At 42.6% G+C, this 20,815-nt stretch overlaps 2 protein-coding genes across 3 annotated transcripts; one reads left to right on the top strand and one right to left on the bottom strand.

The window, feature by feature from the left end:
- The first annotated feature begins 34 nt into the window (after positions 1-34).
- epn1a (epsin 1a) lies at positions 35-14,080 on the top strand. 2 transcript variants are annotated; one of them, XM_077598618.1, is made up of 14 exons: positions 35-354; positions 630-749; positions 3,361-3,514; positions 4,521-4,622; positions 4,908-5,066; positions 6,100-6,228; positions 6,307-6,427; positions 6,502-6,659; positions 8,473-8,556; positions 9,380-9,671; positions 10,039-10,203; positions 10,767-11,009; positions 11,240-11,287; positions 12,424-14,080. In XM_077598618.1, exons 4-14 carry the CDS (start codon positions 4,554-4,556, stop codon positions 12,870-12,872), a joined length of 1,917 nt encoding a protein of 638 aa, XP_077454744.1. In that variant the 5' UTR covers positions 35-354; positions 630-749; positions 3,361-3,514; positions 4,521-4,553; the 3' UTR covers positions 12,873-14,080. The 2 variants fall into 2 exon arrangements, with proteins under 2 accessions (XP_077454744.1, XP_077454742.1); XM_077598616.1 differs by lacking the exons at positions 35-354; positions 630-749; positions 3,361-3,514 and adding an exon at positions 6,805-6,876 and having other exon boundaries at positions 4,524-4,622.
- foxj2 (forkhead box J2) lies at positions 13,799-20,764 on the bottom strand. The gene is made up of 10 exons (XM_077598615.1): positions 20,629-20,764; positions 18,680-18,985; positions 18,450-18,524; positions 18,287-18,379; positions 18,109-18,207; positions 16,907-17,225; positions 15,839-15,976; positions 15,541-15,642; positions 14,530-14,853; positions 13,799-14,348 (listed from the first exon to the last, which is right to left on the bottom strand). Exons 2-10 carry the CDS (start codon positions 18,974-18,976, stop codon positions 14,236-14,238), a joined length of 1,560 nt encoding a protein of 519 aa, XP_077454741.1. The 5' UTR covers positions 18,977-18,985; positions 20,629-20,764; the 3' UTR covers positions 13,799-14,235.
- Positions 20,765-20,815: the final 51 nt, after the last annotated feature.

Genomic DNA, 20,815 nt, shown 5'->3' with positions numbered 1-20,815 from the left:
AAACAAAGGTGGCGGGGGTGCGGTCTGCTCCGTTCCGCTCTCGCCAGCTCCTCCGTCCGTCGTCGGGAGCGGAAGCGGAAACTCGGCCATCTCCTCCTCGCACGTACGTTCGGGCTACACTAACGGGGTCAGCCCACACGCTCCAATTCGAAGCCTTTTTCTCGCGCTTTCTCGTCACTTCTGGAGCTCGCGTTTGGCTTTTGAATGCGACCGCGTCCCGCACGGTCGTGCTCCCGAAGCCGGACATGCCTCCGCGGAAATCGGCCCGTTTCGCAGCCCAGCTGGCCAACTAGCATCTGCTAGCTAGCTGGCTAATCTCTCCTAGCAGCAAGTGATACCTTTGACCACCCGCTGGTAGGTAACACAACACTCAGTTCATCGCTTACTCTGGTTAAATGTTAACATTTAAATGACATTAGAACAAAAGTCATAGCTTTTTTATTAGCTAGCGGAGCTATTTGTTGTGTATTGTTTATGCTTTTAGACAGACTCTAAGTCAATGCTTTGGGGCAAAATTAACTCAGTGTTTCCATATTTCAGGTAGCGCCTAGCACGAGTTAGCAATGAGTTCATTGTGGACTGATCATTTGTATAATAATAATAATAATAATGTTTTTTAACTAACTTAGCATGCCGACATGCTAAGTTGGTAGGTGTGTCAGGAAGGCTACATTGAAGAGTGGGCGCGACTTCCTTCAGAATTGTTATTAATTAGATGATTTCATCTGCACCAAAGAGGACCATCTAAGGTTTGTATTCCATAAATTAAGTTTAGCTATGTTGTGTTGAAAGATACGGATCATTGGCAAATTCCCCTTTAACATGTCAATTTTACTGTGCTTGTGTCAAGGCGCTCAAGAACCAAGCTTTCCTGTACATTTTATTTGCCATAGCAATTATTTTATTCATTGAAGACACTGTTTTCAAAAATCAATTAAAATTACTTTAATTGAAATTGTCCCAATTCCCTGAATGAAGCATTTAACAGCAAATGCTATCCAATTTCCTCTCTCCCATTGAAAGGTATTTTTGTGTGCAGTCCAAATAAGACATTTGCAAACGTCAGCTTTTACACGAGGGGAAAAAAATATCACTTTTCTTGCCTATTTTTTTTGCACTGTCAATTAATAATACTTAAGTTCGCTCTTATGAGATGATATTTTTATCCAATTCATGTTTTAATAAAAAATAACAGAATAAACACAAATTTATAAATAAAAAAAGCATATGTTCAGCCCTTAATGGAGACAGACAGTTTTTTTAATTTACATATATTTATTTGATTTGATTTTTGTGAAGTATTTTGTGTTTGTGTGTGCACTTCATTAATGTGCGCACACGTTATTTATTTTTCGTAAATGGGACGTTTAGTGGCAGTAATGTGAAGATGCTCACCATATTTTATATCAAATTACATATAGTATTTTATATCATATTAATAATATCATATGTGGCGCTGATTAAATGATAGATGGAAAAATGATTTATACAATCATTATTTATCAGAAATAGTAGTTAACAACTAACAGTGAATTCAGCTGCATGTTTACAGATGAATTACTGAAAAAAAGACTGTATATAATGACTTTTTATTAATCTGTGACAACTTCATCAGTCATCTTCTTAAAAGTAAATACTAAATAAACAGGTTTTTTTTTATAATAGTTAACCACACAACCATAAATGTGACACAGACTGATGAAACTTTGTCAAATTTCAGTAGTGCTAAAATCAATCAGTGTATCCCAAAAGTCTCTTTCAAATAATTTCAGTAAATCATGGCACATTCTATAACTTTAGAAAGAAAGAAAAGGGAGAATTCTAAGCTTCAGTAGCTTTATCAATTGGCTCTTGTGAACTTTGAAACTTAGCAGTGACTAACTGATACAATGGTTCATTCCTGGTTGGTTACGCAACCCTGTGACCTGTATGTCGTTGTACATGTTTTAGTTTTCTTTCAAATCGATGTTTTGTCCTTTTTAAATTCAGTCCAGCATTTTTTTTGGTGCACGTGGTAAGTACTTATTTAAGGACATGGGTAAAGTTTGGATTTAGTTTGGGTAAACATACACGTTTGTATCTTTGTTTTAAAGGTCAAGTTGTGCACTTGGCCGACACTGTCTTATATCAGTGTAATAATATCCGAGCTGCGAGAAGGTTGACCTGTGAGTAGGAAATACTTGCATGCTTGGCGACTTAGTAGTTAAAAGGTGTGGTTAAGTACTTGGGAAAATATACACAAGTACGTATATGAAATCAAACTGCTGTTTTTATGGTAATAAAAAATGTAACTCTATGAATACTAAACAATATATACTGAATACCATTTTCAATACAGAAATGAGCAAAAAAAAGTTATTTAATTTTTTAACTCTTTCAGTGCCATTTGTGATGATGACATCCTAGCATGTGATCTTATTGTTTTATTTATTAATTCAATTGGGTTGGATAACTTTATTCATCCCGTATTTGGGAAATTTCATTGTGACAGTAGCAAGCGGGTGATTAGACAGAACAACAAAGCCAAAGTACAAAGCAAATCAAAGTAAATGCGATCATTAAGAATCACCAAATCAGATCATTAAGACAGAAAAGCAGCAAAAACACAAAACGAGCAAGAGTGGACGGAGCTACTGCCGCCGGCTGCCACTTGAACGGCGCCATCTTGGTTGCGGTAGCTAAAACGGATACACTCAAAAGACGTAAAGTTGGACAAAAATTGAAATGAGTTTGGCGTGAGTAGACGTCCAATCCATTTGAACTGGAAGGGTTGGTAGCGAATGCTAGTCAGTTTCAGCCAACGCCCTCACAAGGAAAATGGCCACCCGCCAGGCTTATAAAGCACTGGTGGAAACCCTGAAAATGATTTACAGAAATTTGAGTCAAGTGAAAGATTTGCAGTAAAAGGACGTTTTTTAAACAGAAAAATATTGTTTTTAATGTAGATTATGACGGCGCATCAACAAAATAGTAAAACTTTCATGGGGGAAAACATTTGTTCTTAGGAACTCTCATTAAAATGTGCGGATAAAACTTGTATTAAATGTATAGGCATTCATGGATTTACTTACCATTAGTTAGCAAAGTGTCGAAACTGTCATTTAGGAAATCAAATCCTAGATCAGATCTGCCAATCCAAGCAAATAAAATCTATTCTCTCTGCCCATGAGCTATTTGTTCTTTTCCAATCATGTGATTTTTCTTTTTTTTCCCCTCACTGAATATCTGCTTTGTCCTCATTTTATCACGGGCACGTTGGAATCTGCTGCTCAGCCAATGTTTGTGCGTGGGTGACTTAGCAGTCAACAACCGAGCGACGCTGTCATTTATTTGTATTGTTCGTCTCATCTCGCCCCGCAGTCTACTTCTTCCGGCGTATGTCATTTTGTGAGCCGATGTTGCCACGGGAAGAGAAAAGAGGCCGTTCGCTGTGAATGTGTGGCGCACCGAAGCGCAAGGCCACCCCGCACACCCAGAGGAGAGACCCCGATTCAGCGCTATTCTTGTGTAACAGGTGTGCATGACACTGATAACCAATTTTATTGGATTGTTTGATGGAATAATGCAAAATAATATGGTTAGGAATACCGTATTCTCGCATATATGCTGTATTTCAGGGGTGTCAGACTTGGGTTGGTTGGCGGGCCGCGTTAACGTCAACTCGATTTCACGTGGGCCGGACCATTTTAGATATAATATTTAGATTATTATTTTTTTAAATGGATTAAAAGAACTGGATTAAATATATCTGAATATTTGGTTTTTTATAGATCTAAAACAATGTTTATTTTAGCTTTTTTAAAATATATTTTTAGATTTTACAAAATGATTTTTGAACTAAAAACACAGAAAAAATGGATTAAAAAATTACAATTATTGATTTAAAAGGGGGAAAATCAGGAAATTTAATATACAACTATACTCTTCATTTTAATTTGATCCTAAAACAGAAAGTCGCCACTCATGATTTATATTCCCGGGCCACACAAAATGATGCGGCGGGCCAGATTTGGCCCCTGGGCCGGCACTTTGACACATGTGCTGTAGTTTAAAAAAATCTAGGGTACGGCTTATATGCGCACAAATTAGACTTGACATGCTCAAAACTGCAAGGTGACAAAGACGAAATGCCATTACGCAAGACAATGTGGCCACTACAGTTGCTTATTTCAAAATAGAGAAATTATAAACAGATAAAATGCTAAACAACATTTATTTTGATGTCTATGAATATAATTCTGGGAAAAAAATAAATCGTATCTTGCATAAAACGAGAAAAAACTCACTTTTGCCTGCCTTTGCTCAATCGGGGCAATTGTAAAATTCAATGATTTCTAAGGCAATTTTAATGGTAGATTTTATTGGTTTAAGTAGGGAAGCCAGTGATCAGAAATATTTTGTAAGTGTCATTTTGACAATAATATTTAATAGCTCTTGAAAAACAGCTTAATTTTAAAGCAACAGTTTGTCAATGCAGCTCACAAGTTAGTTTTTTAATCCCCTTTACAACCATTCTTCAGATTCCAATTCAGTTTGAAGGCCAGACGGTTGCCATGTCGACCTCATCGCTACGGCGACAAGTGAAGAACATCGTCCACAACTATTCAGAGGCTGAAATCAAGGTTGTTTCTCATGTCTCTATTTCTACTTTTTTTGTTGAAACACCCACATCCCCTTTTGTGTGTACAATTTTCAACACCCCATTTCATGTCTCCCACCGCACCAATGACTCAATGCCTGTTGCTAATCTAATATTTGTTAGAAGCAATCCTTTCCCCTTTCCTCTCATTATATGCTGCATGACCTAACATCACGTTGAGGATTCTTTAATATGCCTCCTTCAACTTGTTTTTTTTATGACCAGACTCTGTGAATGTCATTTCGTTAAAGAATTTCCCTTGTTTTAGGTGAGGGAAGCGACGTCCAATGATCCGTGGGGACCCAGCAGTTCTCTGATGTCAGAGATCGCCGATCTGACTTACAATGTTGTGGCCTTCTCTGAAATTATGAGCATGGTCTGGAAGCGCCTCAATGACCACGGCAAGAACTGGAGACACGTCTACAAGGTGCCTTTCTGTCGTGCTCGCATATTGTTTACAAACAAATTAAGAACTCCAGGGCAAATATATTATTTTTACCTTGTGCAGATACTAAAAAAATATAATATTTCATTTTTCTGAGGTGTAAAAGCAGAGGAAAACGTTACTAAAATGCTGCTACTATTTTAGTCCTTTCCTCGTTGTCGTCTATACCAGGGGTCTCCAACCACCGGTCCGAGGACTGCGAGCCACCTGATGCCGGTCCACCAGAGAAATACATACTAATAATGTTTTAAACCCCATTCAGCTGGTCCGAGTCACGTCCGACATTATGGAACAAATTAGTCTCTTATCTGTTTTAATTTGTAAATACCGTATTTTTTTCGACTATGCAGCGCATCGTATTTTTAGCCGCAGTGTCGGTAACGAGTGCTATTTCTGTATTTGACACACACAAAGGGCGCACCGTTTTTATAGACGCAGCCAGGCATGGCAAATCATACACCAGCTTAAACATACACGCTATACCCACACGCTAAAAACACATTTTTAAAAAGGCAACGGAAGCAAAACCGAGTTTGGTTGTACTTTATATAGCCATTTTACAATGTACTCACGTCATCACCCACAAATCCATCAAAGTTGCTTCGTAAGCTTTGTTGATGCCGATCGCCAGGCCACAATCCATTGGGTGTATTGACAAAAGAACTACATATCCCAGCAGTCACTGCGCAGTACTTTTTCTACGGGAAAATAGTAGTCGGGGGCTGCTTGCCCTAGTTGTGAGAGCTGTAGAGGATGGTGTACTGATTTATTTTATTTTATCGTGGTAAAAAATTTAGTATTGGTCCATATATAAAGTGCACTGGATTATAAGGCGCCCTGTCTTTTTTGGAGAAAATTTAAGACTTATGTGCGCCTTATAGTCGTGAAAATACGGTAATAATTATTTTTGAATTTATAAACCTAACAACATTTATAATGAATTCCTTGGTTTGTATAATTGAAACATGCTCATTCAATGTTTTTTTCTGTAATCTATTGTGTACATATCTGCCAGGCCATGACTTTAATGGAGTATCTGATCAAGACGGGTTCCGAACGGGTGGCCCAGCAATGTCGAGAAAATATTTACGCAGTCCAGACCCTGAAGGATTTCCAGTACATCGACAGAGACGGCAAGGACCAGGTATGCAAACCTATTTCCCTTTTTTTTTTTTTATCTCAAGGCAAAAGTCAAGACAAAACTTTGACACGGCTTTCCCAGGGTGTGAACGTACGCGAGAAGGCCAAACAGCTGGTGACCCTGCTGAAAGACGAAGAACGGCTGCGAGAGGAGCGGATCCACGCCCTCAAAACCAAAGAGAAGATGGCCCAGACCTCCAGCGGTAGGACTTTAGTTTTCATCCAGGTGGGGGATCTCACCACCCCACCGACAAACAGGCTCGTCTTTTCACGTTAGCTTCTTCGGCACCCTCAGCACCCAACCTCGGGGGCAGCCTGTCCCTGGGCTCCCACTCGGGCGGCGCCGACCCCGAGCAGGCGTGGCCGCAGAGCTCCGGAGAAGAAGACCTGCAGCTCCAGCTGGCACTGGCCATGAGTAAAGAAGAAGCCGAGCAGGTAACGCCAAACCACCGAGCGGAGAAAAGAAATACTGCTTATGGAAGTTTGATTTTCAGTTTCACTCTGTCTGCAACATTGAGTGGCGCTAAGCCACACGTACACCTAGCTTTGCCCTCACCTTGTGACCCCTGACCTCCCTCAGACTAGCAAGGACCCTCTGGAGGACGCAGAGATCCGCTATGCAATGACACTCAGCAAAGAGATGCTCCAAGAGGTTAGGGGGCAGTCGGCGCGTCCAGCCATCTTGTCTTTCTCTCGGCTGGAACTTTTAATATCGTCCAATCAAGGCGACAAATGTGTAGCTGAGATTTCTCCCGTGTCCTATTGGGACTGCAGTAACACTGATAGAGAGGGCTTTCACACCTATGGTTGGGTTTCTGTGGTTCACATCGGTTTGGTCCATTTTCCCCTGACTTTGGAAGACAAAAAAAGGAACCACTTGACATTGGTTTGGATTGTATTGGATTGGATAACTTTATTCATCCCGTATTTGGGAAATTTCGTTGTCTCAGTAGCAAGAGGGTGAGGATGCAGAAATAGGAAAGGCATTTTAGACATAAATAGAGAGGTAATAAGTAAGTTAATAAATAAATACATGAATAAATATATAAATAAATGTGTTGCTGAAATATATATATATATATATATATATATATATATACACATATATATACACACACACATATATATACATACATATACACACACATACACACATGCACACATATGCACACATATGCACACATATGCACACATATGCACACTTATGCACACATGCACGCATACATGCATACATGCATACATACATACACATACACATACACATACACACACACATACACATACACATACACACATACAAATACACACATACAAATGGCACATGGACATGGCTCGTCCTTTGTAAATGATTGATTTGGTATTTGACAAATCATTTTCATAAACTATAAATAATGTTATATACTTGTTTATATAGGAGAAATCAAGTAACCTTTTTTATTGATTTTTTTTTTTTGCTTTTTCATAAACAATTTAAAAAAATAAACTAATGATGAAAAGAATAATTTTTTAAATTTAAAAATGCTACGTTTTCAATATATCTGTATGTATATTAAATAGACCCGCCACGGTTAGTTTAAAACTGCTCATTTGATCTATGACTAAAGTTCACCATGGTTCTACACAAACACCTAACCAAACAGACTACAGAATAGGGGAAAGTGGACTAGACTTTGATTCTCGAAAGCCAAGCACATAAAAGTAATCTTTACTTCAGCATCAAATCTAATTGTTTTCAATCTAATCTGCTGTAGATTTTGCATGCCGAATATCTATTAGAAAAATCCAGTTTTTAACCATGAGTGGCTTATGAACCCGTGATTCTTCTTTCTTATGACGAACTTTGGGCTCGATATGAAATCACTCCTACTGACACCTCACTTTAGTTTCTGTATTTCTTCCTCAAGCGTTGATTAAGTTAAAATATAATCCCACAATCTTCATATGCTGTCTGCCGATCCTTTGTTTGGTTAGTTCCACGCTCTGCTTCCTCCAAAAAAAGCCCCTGGTTGATAATTACCCAGCAAAGTGCTGTTCATGCTGGACTTCAATGAGGAAGGCAGATAGATGGGTCAGCATGTGCTTTGAAAATTCATAAAGGAAACTGTAAGAAGTCATTTGTTAACACAAGCTTGGTATTAACTATCCCTTTGTAATAAACTTTATTTCACCTCAGGGGTCTTTCATAAAAGATTTTCACGGTTAATAACGTGTGAATGACTTTGCTTATGACACTGTGTGTGATCGACAGGAGGAACGACTGCGCAGAGGCGACGACTTGCGACTGCAAATGGCCATAGAAGAGAGCAGAAGAGAGAAGGCCAAGCCAGAAGAGGTCGGTGTCACGTTCACGGCACTACTTGCTCTTCACGAGTGGTTCTTCATGTTTACAAAAGTCGGAGCTTGACAAATGTACAAAGCTGCCTCTGTCTGCGTTTGCAAATCAGCTGGTCAACCGTAGCACGTGAATGCAAAATTCAAGTTTGTCAGAGCCAATCAGACAAAAGACATTTTCTATTGACCCGCAGCTTTGACAAATCAACTCAAGCTAAAATGGACGTGAGATACTACGGTACACGGTCGTTTGGTCGCCGGTCTTTTGGTCGCCCGGAAGGTTATTGATAATTACCATTTAAATTGTTGCTCAAATTCCCTAAATACAAACTGCGAATTACTATTTAGTCATACTTAATGCCCTAGTAATTAATAGGCTAAAGAAAAGCTCCAAATTTCCCAGACTTTTATTGTTTTTTGTTGGAGAACTTGTTAAGACCCTGACTGACATAGCTTCTTAAAGGGACAACGCATGTACATACAAACTCTTCTACACTCACACGTCGGCTCAGTGAAACTGCTCAGGGCCATTGTTGGCTTTTATTGATGCGTAGACCGTGTTGTTATACCTTGTTTTGTCGCCGGTCTTTTGGTCGCCCGTTGTCGCGGTCCGGGCGACCAAAAGACCGGCGACCAAAAGACCGGCGACCAATCGACCGCACACGAGATACTATATGCCTGAAAGAAAAAAACGCAGTCACCCCCCTCGCCCCTCTTAACGAAATGCGTATAAGCTAGTTGTACTGGAGTTTTATTTGTTAAATTGGTGGGTAGGATTAATATTTTTCGCTCATGACTGCAATATATTTTTCTGTGCTTGACAGAGTGCGCTAATGGAGCTGAGTGCTGTGGACCCCTGGGGGGCCCCTGCCGCCGCCGCCGCCCCCGTCCCCACCGTCGGCTCGGCCGGCCCATCCCCTCCGCCAACTCTTCCCATCGCCACTTCGGGCCCTTGGGCGGCGCCTCCCGCAGACCCATGGGGGGTGGCCTCACCCACCTCCCCTACCATCGCCGACCCCTGGGGCGGAGGGCCGCCGCCAAGCATTGCCCCTCCTCCGGACCCCTGGGGTGAAACATCCAACAAAGTTAACAACGTGGACCCCTGGGGAAGCTCAGGTGGGCACCAGTAAATGTTCGCCGCCCGCCCGTCCGTCATGACCGCGCACGTTGCCATTTCTCGCCATCGACTCCCATTCTTTCAGCTTTCTGTCATGGAAAGCATGCTTGTTCAATACATTCTCCTGCCATTTCCGCTCAGGATTGTTTCTCAAGCAGAGTGCTCTCACAAATCCCCGTAAATATGACAATTGACAAAATACCAGACCTCCAGCGAGAGCCCCTGTTTAAGAAACTAACTGGCCAGGCGATCAATGACTTTGCCCAGTCCTAATGTGTATCTAAGGTTTTGTGTTAACCGTCCCCTCACCCCTCGCATTTCCTCCTCCCTTCCTCCACTCCCCCCCCCCCCCCCCCCGTCATGTAGCTGTGACACCCACTAGTGTCGACCCTTGGGGCCCCACCATACCACCCAGCACTTCCTCCTCAGGGGGGCCCGTAGACCCCTGGGCGAAGGACATGCTCGTCCCCGCCTCCGACCCAATCACCTCTGACATCTGGAACGACTCCGCCAATCACACTAACGGCACAGGTACACCCGCAACGTTCGCGGACTTCCGAACGTTGACTCACTTGTCTTTGTTTGTCCAACATCTCATCCCCTTCAAGTAGATCAGGGGTGTCAGACTCGGGTTGGTTCGCGGGCCGCTTTAACGTCAACTTGATTTCACGTGGGCCGGACCATTTTAGATATAATATGTAGATTTTTTAAATAAATGGATTAAAAAAAAACTGGATTAAAAGCCCAGAATATTCAGTTTTTTATAGATCTAAAACAATGTTTATTTGAGCTTTTTTTAAAAATATATTTTTAGATTTTACAAAATGATTTTTGAACTAAAAAAATTGATTAAAAAATGACATTTTTTTATTTAAATGGGGGAAAATCAGGAAATGTAATATACATCTATACTCTTCATTTTAATTTGATCCTAAAGCAGAAAGTCGGCACTCATGATTTACTTTCCCGGGCCACACAAAATGATGCGGTGGGCCAGATTTGGCCCCCGGGCCGCCACTTTTACACATGTGAAGTAGATGATGGCTAGGTTAGTCTTGGGAACGGAATCCAACTTTGCACTCTGTTCCCGGCAGGAGACCCCGAGCGACGAGGGTCCTCGGCGACAGGATGCAACAGCACCGGCTCCCCCGTTCCCTTTGACCTCTCCTCCCTGGGCTCCTCCCTGCCGGTTCGCAAGACCCCCGAGTCCTTCCTCGGGCCCAACGCGGCGCTGGTGGACCTGGACTCGCTGGTGTCGTCCAAACCTAAACCCAAACAGCCGCCGCCTCCTTCCATCAACGCCTCGTCGGCACATAACCCCTTCCTCCAGAACACAGGTGAGATAAAACCACTAACAAAAACACGCTTTTTGACAATGGCGAAACAAGAACAGTCGTACTTTAGCAAACGAGTGAATTTTTGCTGTATGTGCCCAAGAATTTGAAGTGAAAGTATTTGTGTTCACTAAAAACTTGGGAGTTTTGAAATTTGAGGCTATTTACAGGTTTCTCCAAATCAGGTGAAGAGTGTAAGAATAACATTTTTTGTGCCCCTTCCACTTTTGCAGGAACCAAAAGTAATGGGACAATTGGCTGCTCATCTGTTCCATGGCCAGGTGTGTTATTGTTTTGTTTCATATTGGATTGGATAACTTTATTCATCCCGTATTCGGGCAATTTCATTGTGCCAGTAGCAAGAAAAGGCATAGTTATAAATTAGACAGTACAACAAAGCAAAGCACAAAGTACAAACCAAATCAAAGTAAATGGGATCATTAAGAATCAAATCATTAAGACAGAAAAGCAGCAAAAACACAAAACAAGCAAGAGTGGACGGAGCTACCACCACCGGCTGCCGCTTGAACGGCGCCATTTTTGGTTGCGGTAGCAGACACGTATACAGACTCCAAAGACGTAAAGTTGGACAAAAACTGGAACCACACACAGGAAGTCTTCAACGAGATGGGGAACTTCTGTAGACTGTGACCGAGGTAGAGAATATGCAGAGTCACTCTTCCAAGCTTAACCGCACAGTTCCTCATTAGTCTGGAGCTGAAGACAATAGTAGCAGAGTAGAACCCCTCGACTCCGTTTCCGGCCTGGTAAGCGCCAACAGCTCTTCCATCTTATCCCATGATGGAATGGTTGGTCTGAAGCGTTGCTTCTGCGTTGCTTCTTCTCCCGGCACTTTTGTCCAGCTCCGAATTTCCAGCGGTATTGAGGTGTTGCTCCTTCTGCTGCGTATTGTACCAGCTAGTCCCACGTGTATGACAGCGTAGGCATGGCTGAATGGTTCCAAAAAATAAGTAGCAGAAAGAAGCCAGGCTAACAGAACAAAGAAAGTTGTAAAAGAATTGAAGTGAAAAGTATAAATTACACAGTAAAGTAAAAAGGAACGTATTAAGAAATATTAAAATGTAATTAAGAAAAAGATAGAAGGGCTGTAAAACACAAAAAACAAATAAGAGTGGGCAGAGTTACTGCTACTGGCTTCCACGTGACGGCGCCATCTTGGGAAAAAAAACTTACTTATTATCTGTCTTTATGTCTAAAATGCCTTTACTATATCTGCATTCTCACCCTCTTGCTACTGTGACAACGAAATTTCCCGAATACGGGATGAATAAAGTTATCCAAACCAATTCAGCCAATTCCCTTGACTCAAACCCCATTGGAAATCTCTAAGTAAAAGTCAATTTGTGCGTAACGCGTTTTCTGATTGCTCCCCCCTTTCTCCCTTTCTCCATCTCAGGCTCGTCTCCAGCACCCGGCATGGCCGTGACCCCGGGCAGCGCCATCTCCAGCCGCGGGGTCTCTCCCACCCCGGCCTCGTCCAACCCTTTCGGCGTGGCTCCCGCCATGATCTCCATTTCACCTCAGCCCTCTTCCCTGGGCCTGAGTGGTCTTCGCAGCAGCCCCGTGCCTCCCAACCCCCTGTTGGGCATGGCGCCCGGCGGGATGAGCTTGGGTCCCATGAGCGCCGGTCCCCCCGCCATGGGACTGGGCCCCATGTCGGCCGCGAGCTACGGGGGGCTCTCCCCGATGGCCCCGCCCACTTCGGCTATGCTCGGCACCGCCATCGCTCCCCCTCAGCTGATTTTGGGCGGGCCCGGTAGAGCGGGCGGAGTGATGGGCGCCGGCGGCGCGGTGGGGGGAGCCGGAACGACGGCGGGAGCCAGCACGAATCCCTTTCTTCTTTGAGGACGCGTCGGTCGCCACCCATCCGTTTTAAACCTCTCGGTCTCAACCTGCTGCTTCCGTTTAATTTCATCCCCCACAAAGGCGAGTCCCCATTTCCGTTTGTCCAAAAAGCATTTTCACAGAGAACTAATTTCACCGCGTTCATTTCCAGAGGGGTTCTTTTAGGGGGAGGGGGGGAGAGATCTATTTATTTAGTCTAACATTTGCAGCCGCCGAAGACTAACAACGAGCCCAAGTGAGAAACTCTGCCTCGCCGATGAAGACTAACACAACCTGTGAAAGAAGTGTGCATGGAGAATGATTTTTTTTTTAACAACCTGCGCACGGACTGAAGAAAAAAAAAAATCAACATTTCAGGTACAATGTGGTCAAATCATTTCAATTAATTTAAGATTAATTTATTGTATTTTTATCCACTTTAGGGAACAATTAAGGAAAATCTAATGTGATCACGCCATATATAGAAAGGAATCAAATGGTTTTTTTTTCCTTTTTTTTTTTTAATTGCCGTGGAAGCCGGACGGGAGCCCCGAGTAATCTGGCTCTGGTGTGAGAAAAGTAACGCTACGTTGACGAAAACTTATTCGCGCAAGTCTGAAATATTTCCAATGCCTTTGTGTGTACGTGTTTCGAGATGTCGTCCTTTTCTTGTGTTTTTTCTGTCTTGTTTCAGTGACTCACGGGAAGACATTTTTCATCCTTTTGTTGTCCAAAAGACTAACCTGCATCGCTACTGCGCAATCTCGGAATTTGAAGGTATTTCTACGTTTAGCCCGTTGGAATTATTGTTATTTTTTTTATTTTTTTTGATCATCCATGCCCTTTCAATCCCGTTTGTACGTCCTTTTTTGTTTTGCCCCACGTCGCTCTTGTGAATAGGCAATGATGACATGAATGAGTAGAAATTGAAAAGACTTGACAACATGCACCAATGCTGTTCTTTTAATTTTCACATTTTATATCGACAAGAAGGAACAAAAATCTTATAGTGGGTCATCGTATGATGTTGCCTGTGAACATTCACCTTTGACAAGAAAAGAGAAATTTATGAGATTTTATCGAGGGGAGGGTGGGGGGCAAATAGGATGCGGGGTTATGGCTGGTTTCATGCTTGTGCTGTACTTTAATGTCTTTATCCTATTTGCAATTTTTACTGCTGCAGAGTACAATAATGTGACAAAAATAAATGTATATTTTATTTTCCTTGATCCAATTGCATTATGAATTCAACGCAAGAACACATCGCGGAATACATGTGGCAAGAAGCAATCTGGCAAAGCAAAATTGATAAAAATGTTTTAAAAAAAACAAACAAACGGAGAAATTGAACAGTTAATCTCTCGGTTTGCTCAACTCAAGTTCTTTAGACGAGTAGAGAATCCCAGTCAAAATCGTCTTGGAACTCTTCGCTGTTGCTGTGGAGACTTTTAAAAGGAGGATGCGGTCGGGGTGCTGTGGTGTGAGGCTGTGTGCTGGCTAAAAGACAAAAATTATATTAGTACCCGGAAAAAAACCCACGCAAACTCCAGGGAGAAATTCCGAACCTGCCATAGAAACCTTGTTCTCAACATTTTGGCACCAATAATTAGGTTTTGCAAATCAATCTCTGAAGTGATGCCTTTGGAACTAAAACGTGCGGCTATGAAGCGGGTCTTACCGGTTGTGTTTGCAGGCTGCGTTTGCGCGGGCCTATGACTGTTGGGGCCCTGCACGTGAAGGGCCCTGCGGGGCAATGGCGCCGTGCCGTTGGCGGATCCGTAGTGGGGAGACGGATGGGGCACCAGATGCTGTGCGTTGACGTAGAAAGAAGTTGGCGCCGGTGTCGGGTAATGCCCGCCCGGGGCCAGCGGGGATTGGCCGCCCGTGGTCAGCAAGCCTTTTTGAGCGAAGAAGCGGTTGAGGGAATCGCACAGCGAGGTGAAGAGCGCCGGGTCCAAGGCCCAGTCGCACAGCTCCGCTTGACGCATGCTTTCCAGCAGCTCTGACCACACAAGAAAATGTTTACATGATGCATGTGTTACTTAGGGACATGCATGTTCTCCCCAGACGTGTGTGGGTTTTCTCCGGGTAGTCCGGTTGCCTCCCACATCACAAAGACATGCTTGCCGGTTGAACACTAAATTGCTCCGAGTGTGGATGGTCCACCGTCTCCTTTGTGCCCTGCGATTAGCTGGCCACCGATTTAGGGTGTCCCCCACCTGGGGCCCGTAGTTAGCTGGGATAGGCTCCAGCACCCCCTGTGACCCTTGTGAGGATAAGCGGTTCAGAAAATGAATCACTCTATAGTACAAGCAAGTTAAAGCTTTAATCCCTTAACACCTGAGTTTATGTTTATCATAAAAAAGCATTGGGGAAATTCTGAAGTACATAAAAACATGTTCAAAACGGTCAAATTTTGTCTTTTAATTATTGCAAGCGTACGCAAGACTGTAATGCAAACAACGTTCAACCATTCGCCAAACTCAGTATTTGATTCTTATTAAAACCCAGATGTCAAACATAGGGCCTGGGATTAGATTAGATTAGATTAGATTTTTTTTTGCTAAAATGCCAAAATAGCAAAATCTTGCCACTTTTAAAATATGTGAGATATATTACCAGCATTTTCCTGCAGTCCCCTTTGTTTTTTCAAGTTATTTGGGTGCATCCGTTACTTTTAGAGTCTCACCTGGATGACCAGTGAGGTCAATGTTGGCCCAATCCAGATTACTGGCAATGCGGAAGCTCTCCTTCAGAGAATCTGTGTTCGTAAACCAGTCTGTCGGCACCGCTAGAACAAACAAAACAAAACGCAGTTTAAGAATATTGACCACTATAGAAATGGGTATCAATCAATCAAAAATAAATGAGCAAACAAGCGACATTCACATTTAATTTCTTTTTTTACATTACAAAAATCAGTTTGACACCCCTTTTTTGTCAATTTGAAAATGTTTGCCCAATTTTTGAAACTTTCGGGGACTCACTTTGTTGCGTAAACCGAACTGCGTCGCTTGGTGTTGCGAGCGATGCCGCGTGGTGAGGCGACATGGGCAGAAGAACCGGAGTGTGAAGTGGCGTGATTGATAGGTCATTGCTTGGCATGGCCGCGGGAGCCGAGTCAGCTGTTTAAAAAAAAAAAAAAAATGAAGACAAGACATGAAATGATTGCATTGCTGTGCAAAAAAAAATGGATTCGATGTCTAATGGTACGTTCAGACCGGCTACGGTTTTTCGTCACGCGATGGGTTCTCATACAAAATCAATGAAGAGCGTGAAAGGGCGACACGTGGTATCGCTTGTTGATTTTTTGCGTAGCAACCAAGAAACGGGTAAAAAATTGTAGTATTAATAGATTAATGTCATGGGACTACGAGATTAAATTCGCAATGACGAGCCTGAAGTCATAATACAATGAGATAAATCATTGTATTTGACTGGGTATCAAGTCGTGCATTGTAGTATTAAAGGATTAAAATGGTAAGATTACGAGATTAACCCTATAGGCCCAAACGTAGCAGATTTTAATGCATGAAATGTCCTATTTTTTTCCTGATTAAAATTTATTAATACAAATTTATGGCAGATTATATACTTAAAATTTTGCAATTTGTTTTCTTCCGAGACACCATTAAAGGCTCATAGTTTAATTTATTTTTACTTTTCTGCTTATTTTTACATTACGTGAACCAGAAGTTGTTATGCTTTTACGGGTTAAGACTTTGAATTACGTATAGATTAGATTAGATTAGATAACTTTATTCATCCCGTATTTGGGAAATTTCATTTCATTCATAAAGACAAACCTATTATAAGCGTAAAGTAACATAAGGATTTTTAAAAAAAAAATGTTATCATTACATATGGTTTATTTTTACATTGCGTAAAAGTTGTCCGACGTAGGCGGACTTTTGGCGATGTTAAGATCGTAGTGAACGCAAAAGTACATTTGGCAAAGAGCATAGCGCAAGTGACGCGTCAAAAAACGTGGCCGATCCGAACGCAACACATCGCCGCCGATGGTTGAGAACTAGTACGAGGTGTTAGTACGCTACTTTGTGAGCCTCCCCTCTCCCGCATCGTCTTGAAGAGAGACTTGAAGGATGCGTACAAGTCGGGTAAGTTCATCTCGTCGAAGGTGAATCGCAGCGGGGGGTCCGACGTCGGGGGTCCCGGCCCCGTCAAGGTTGAGGATGGGGTGCTTGCAGCTAGAGGATAAGCGAGACCGGAGGGGGTCGGGTGAGAAGAAGAGGAAGCGGTGCCGCATTCTGCTCCAGGGCGAGCACTGGGTGTGGGAATTGGGGGGATCGTGGGAGTGGGCTCGGGCCTTGGGGGGATGTTCACGGGGGTCGTGAGAGCTGGTGTGTAGGGTTTCTGCAACAACAACAAAACATGAGTATAAATTATGTGAGCAAAATTTAAGAATTGTCGGTTGCTATTAGTATTGCTCTATTCGTGTGCGGTCGATTGGTCGCCGGTCTTTTGGTCGCCCAGACCGCGACAACGGGCGACCAAAAGACCGGCGACAAAACAAGGTAAAACAACATGGTCTACGCATCAATAAAAGCCAACAATGGCCATGAGCAGTTTCACTGAGCCGACGTGTGAGTGTAGAAGAGTTTGTATGTACATGCGTTGTCCCTTTAAGAAGCTCCGTCCGTCAGGGTCTTAACAAGTTATCCAACAAAAAACAATAAAAGTCCGGGAAATTGAGCTTTTCTTTAGCCAATAATTACTAGGGCATTAAGTATGACTAAATAGTCATTCGCAGTTTGTATTTAGGGAATTTGAGGAACGATTTAAATGGTAATTATCAATAACCTTCCGGGCGACCAAAAGATAAAAGACCGGCAACCAATCGACTGATGGGGTTTTCAGCTTTTCTAAGGGTGCAATGCTAGTGTGAAAGTTTCTAAAGTGGGGGTTTGTTTAAAAGTCACAGATACTCACTTTGCTTCCACAGGGTGCCATATCTTATTTTGTCATCAAATGTCTGCGCTGTGTTGTGGCTAATGTATTTTATAAGGGCATTTGTTATCCAATCAGATGTCAGCGTGGACGTGTTGCCATGTAAACATTTTGGCGCAGTAGTGCTGATCTAACGTAAATTAGATTTCTAATTAGTTAGTCAGTAACGTCCATCAGAGAATACTGTTGAGTCATTAGCAGCAGTGTTCAGTGATTGTATTTTATGCTTCTTTAATGTCATGTTATTGGTGAAATATGGTTTAAGAGGCAGTATTTTTTTATGCTTTACCTTGTATGGGGGAGGTGAGGGTGACGAATGCTGTTCAGTAGGTACACTGCTTTCTTTGTGGAACACGGAATGAGGCGAGGGTTTTTTTGCGGGTACGTGCTGGAAAGAAATGTTGAACATATTGAATTGAATGATATTCCAGAATGTTATTTTAGACTTAATTTGCCGATTCACCCACATTTAGTCTTTGTCGTTCCTCCTCCGGGTGGGGCCGTTTGGATGCCTTGACTTGATTCAACTCAGCAGGACCGTCCATGGTCCAATAGGAGCCCTGGAAAAGTCCGAGCAGGACGTTTTGTCGACTCAGAGTCATATTTTAAAACAAATGATCAAGTAGTCACCTTTCCAGGGTTGTTATGTGGACGGGGAACTTTCCTGAAGCACTTATTGAGGGATAAATTGTGACGAATGGAATTCTGGTGTGAAGAAAATCAGGTCACAAAGAACTTCAGTCAAGTGTTTGTGTGATAGTTGGGTCAAATCTAAGGTAGCACTTTTAAATATGACTGACTTATTGTGAGTATGTGACTATATATATTTTTAAACCTTATTATTAATAATATTGGAATACCTTCCATCCCCGTCCTGTTCGGTTATAGTAAGGAAACATGTCGCTGATCCACGTGTAGATGTCATTCAGGCTCAATTTCCTCTCTGGCGCGGCGCCGATCGCCATGGCGATGAGGGTGGCGTAGCTATGCGGGGGTTTACCTTTGGGGTTGTCCGGTGGGGGGTCCCCTTTCTCCCCCCCTCGTTCCCTCCTCCTCTCCCTCTCCCCTCCTCGTTCTCTACCCGAACGCAGGCTGCTGATTCCCAGTTGCGGCAGCCAGTCCATGCTGGTGAGACTGGAATCCAGGTTGGAGGACATCTCGACAGTCTGAGGAGGGAGGAATCATCGTTAGGTTAGTCCAGGGGTGACCGATCGGGCTCGCCGAGGGTTGTCTACCTGGTTTGGCTCTTTCATACTGTACCTTAAGAATGAAATACTTTCATTTTTTTCACTCCCTGCCTTCAAAACAACAGCTTCAATGGCACCCAATGAGTTCATAAGAACCGTATAATGCCCCCAAATCAGCAGGAACCGACAAACAAACAAGAAGCATCCTGGGAAATCCCTCAAAATCAATAGGAAATGATCCAATCTGTAAATACCCTAAAATGGAAGTGAAATAAAGAAGTGACGCAAAGGCTCTTTGACAAAACAAATGGCTGATTGTTAAGACCTACCGTATGCATGCATGTACATCTGTGTGTATGTACTGGAGCTTAAATACTAACACTGGAACTTTTCAGACATCAGAACCGGGCCCACAATTGAAATATTATTTAGGAATATAGCCATATTTTACTCACCAAAAATCCTTTTTAACTGTACACAATATCCATCTACCTCTCTTTCTTCCTTCTTTTCTATCGCCATCGAAGCTAATGCTAAAAGTCGAACCTGTCCTGTCGTATTACTGGCATAGTCCGTCTTGAAAATGGCTTTAAATCAACACAACAATATATTTGCTTGTGCAGCTAGCTCCAGATAGTTTGGTAGCTCTGGCTAATCACTAGACAATCATAGTTGGTGAAAGCGATGACAAATCCCTACGCCTGCGACAATGCATTGTGGTGTTGCCAACTCGAAATCTGATTGTTTAAAGCAACAGTCTTATCGACGCTTGTTTAATGCAGCAGAGTCCGCAGAACTGATTGTGAAGGCCTTGAGGCAGATTTCTGACCCCGGCAACAAATGATGGCTGAAATGTGATTGGTTAAATGCTTCAATCTGAAAACACACATCTGGAAGCAGTGCAACCAGGGGGAAAAGCAATGAAAGGAAGCTAACAGACAATTTGGAATTATTTAATAAGTATCCATGGCCAAAATATAATATATGATTCAGATATTTCTTAGGCCAGCAGAGAAGGCCTTGGAGGCCCTGATGGCCCGCCACTGAATATATATATTTCAGAAACATGCTTATTTATTTATATATTTATTCATGTATGTATTTATTAACTTACTTATTACCTATCTATGTATGTCTAAAATGCCTTTCCTATTTCTCCATTCTCACCCTCTTGCTACTGTGACAACGAAATTTCCCGAATACGGGATGAATAAAGTTATCCAATCCAATCCAAAGTGAACTCAATGCCTGCTATTGACATTGATAGACGTCCAATTCCCTAAAAGTGGCTGTGGAATCTCATCTTTCAGTGCCATTGATGTTACCAGACGTCCAATCCATTTTGACTGGGAGGGGCGAATGAACGAACGAACCTCCCGGCACACACAAGATCTAGCTGGCATGAACGTGGCCCACCAACCCATCGGCCTTTGACCCCCAATTTTTAGTCTAAACATACGTTCACTTGACAGGAAAACTGAATCCCCCTTCACACAATCCAGCAGGAAATGACATATTTTCGTTTCTGTGGCTACTTGAAGGCCCAGGCCTTGAAAAGTGTTTGGTATCAGATTATTGTCAGCATTTTCAACACAGTAACCCCACCTTCCCCCCAGGCTCACCTTCAGATGTGCCCCCTCGGCATTGCAATCCCCTCCACGGCCCGAGTCGGGAAAAAGTTTGGTGGAAGTTTGTACACAACGAGACCTATCGGGAGAGTTTCCTTTTTTCTTCCCCTCCCTTTTTCTGCCCGTCAGATGCTCCTCCTTCGTGGCTGACATCATTCTTTTCGCTTCTGTCGGAACACCT

The sequence above is a fragment of the Stigmatopora argus genome, chromosome 4 (genome assembly GCF_051989625.1).
Source record: "Stigmatopora argus isolate UIUO_Sarg chromosome 4, RoL_Sarg_1.0, whole genome shotgun sequence".
Classification (NCBI taxonomy): domain Eukaryota; kingdom Metazoa; phylum Chordata; class Actinopteri; order Syngnathiformes; family Syngnathidae; genus Stigmatopora; species Stigmatopora argus.
The sequence above is the reverse complement of the archived record's forward strand: the minus strand, read 5'-3'. Positions and strand labels throughout refer to the sequence as shown.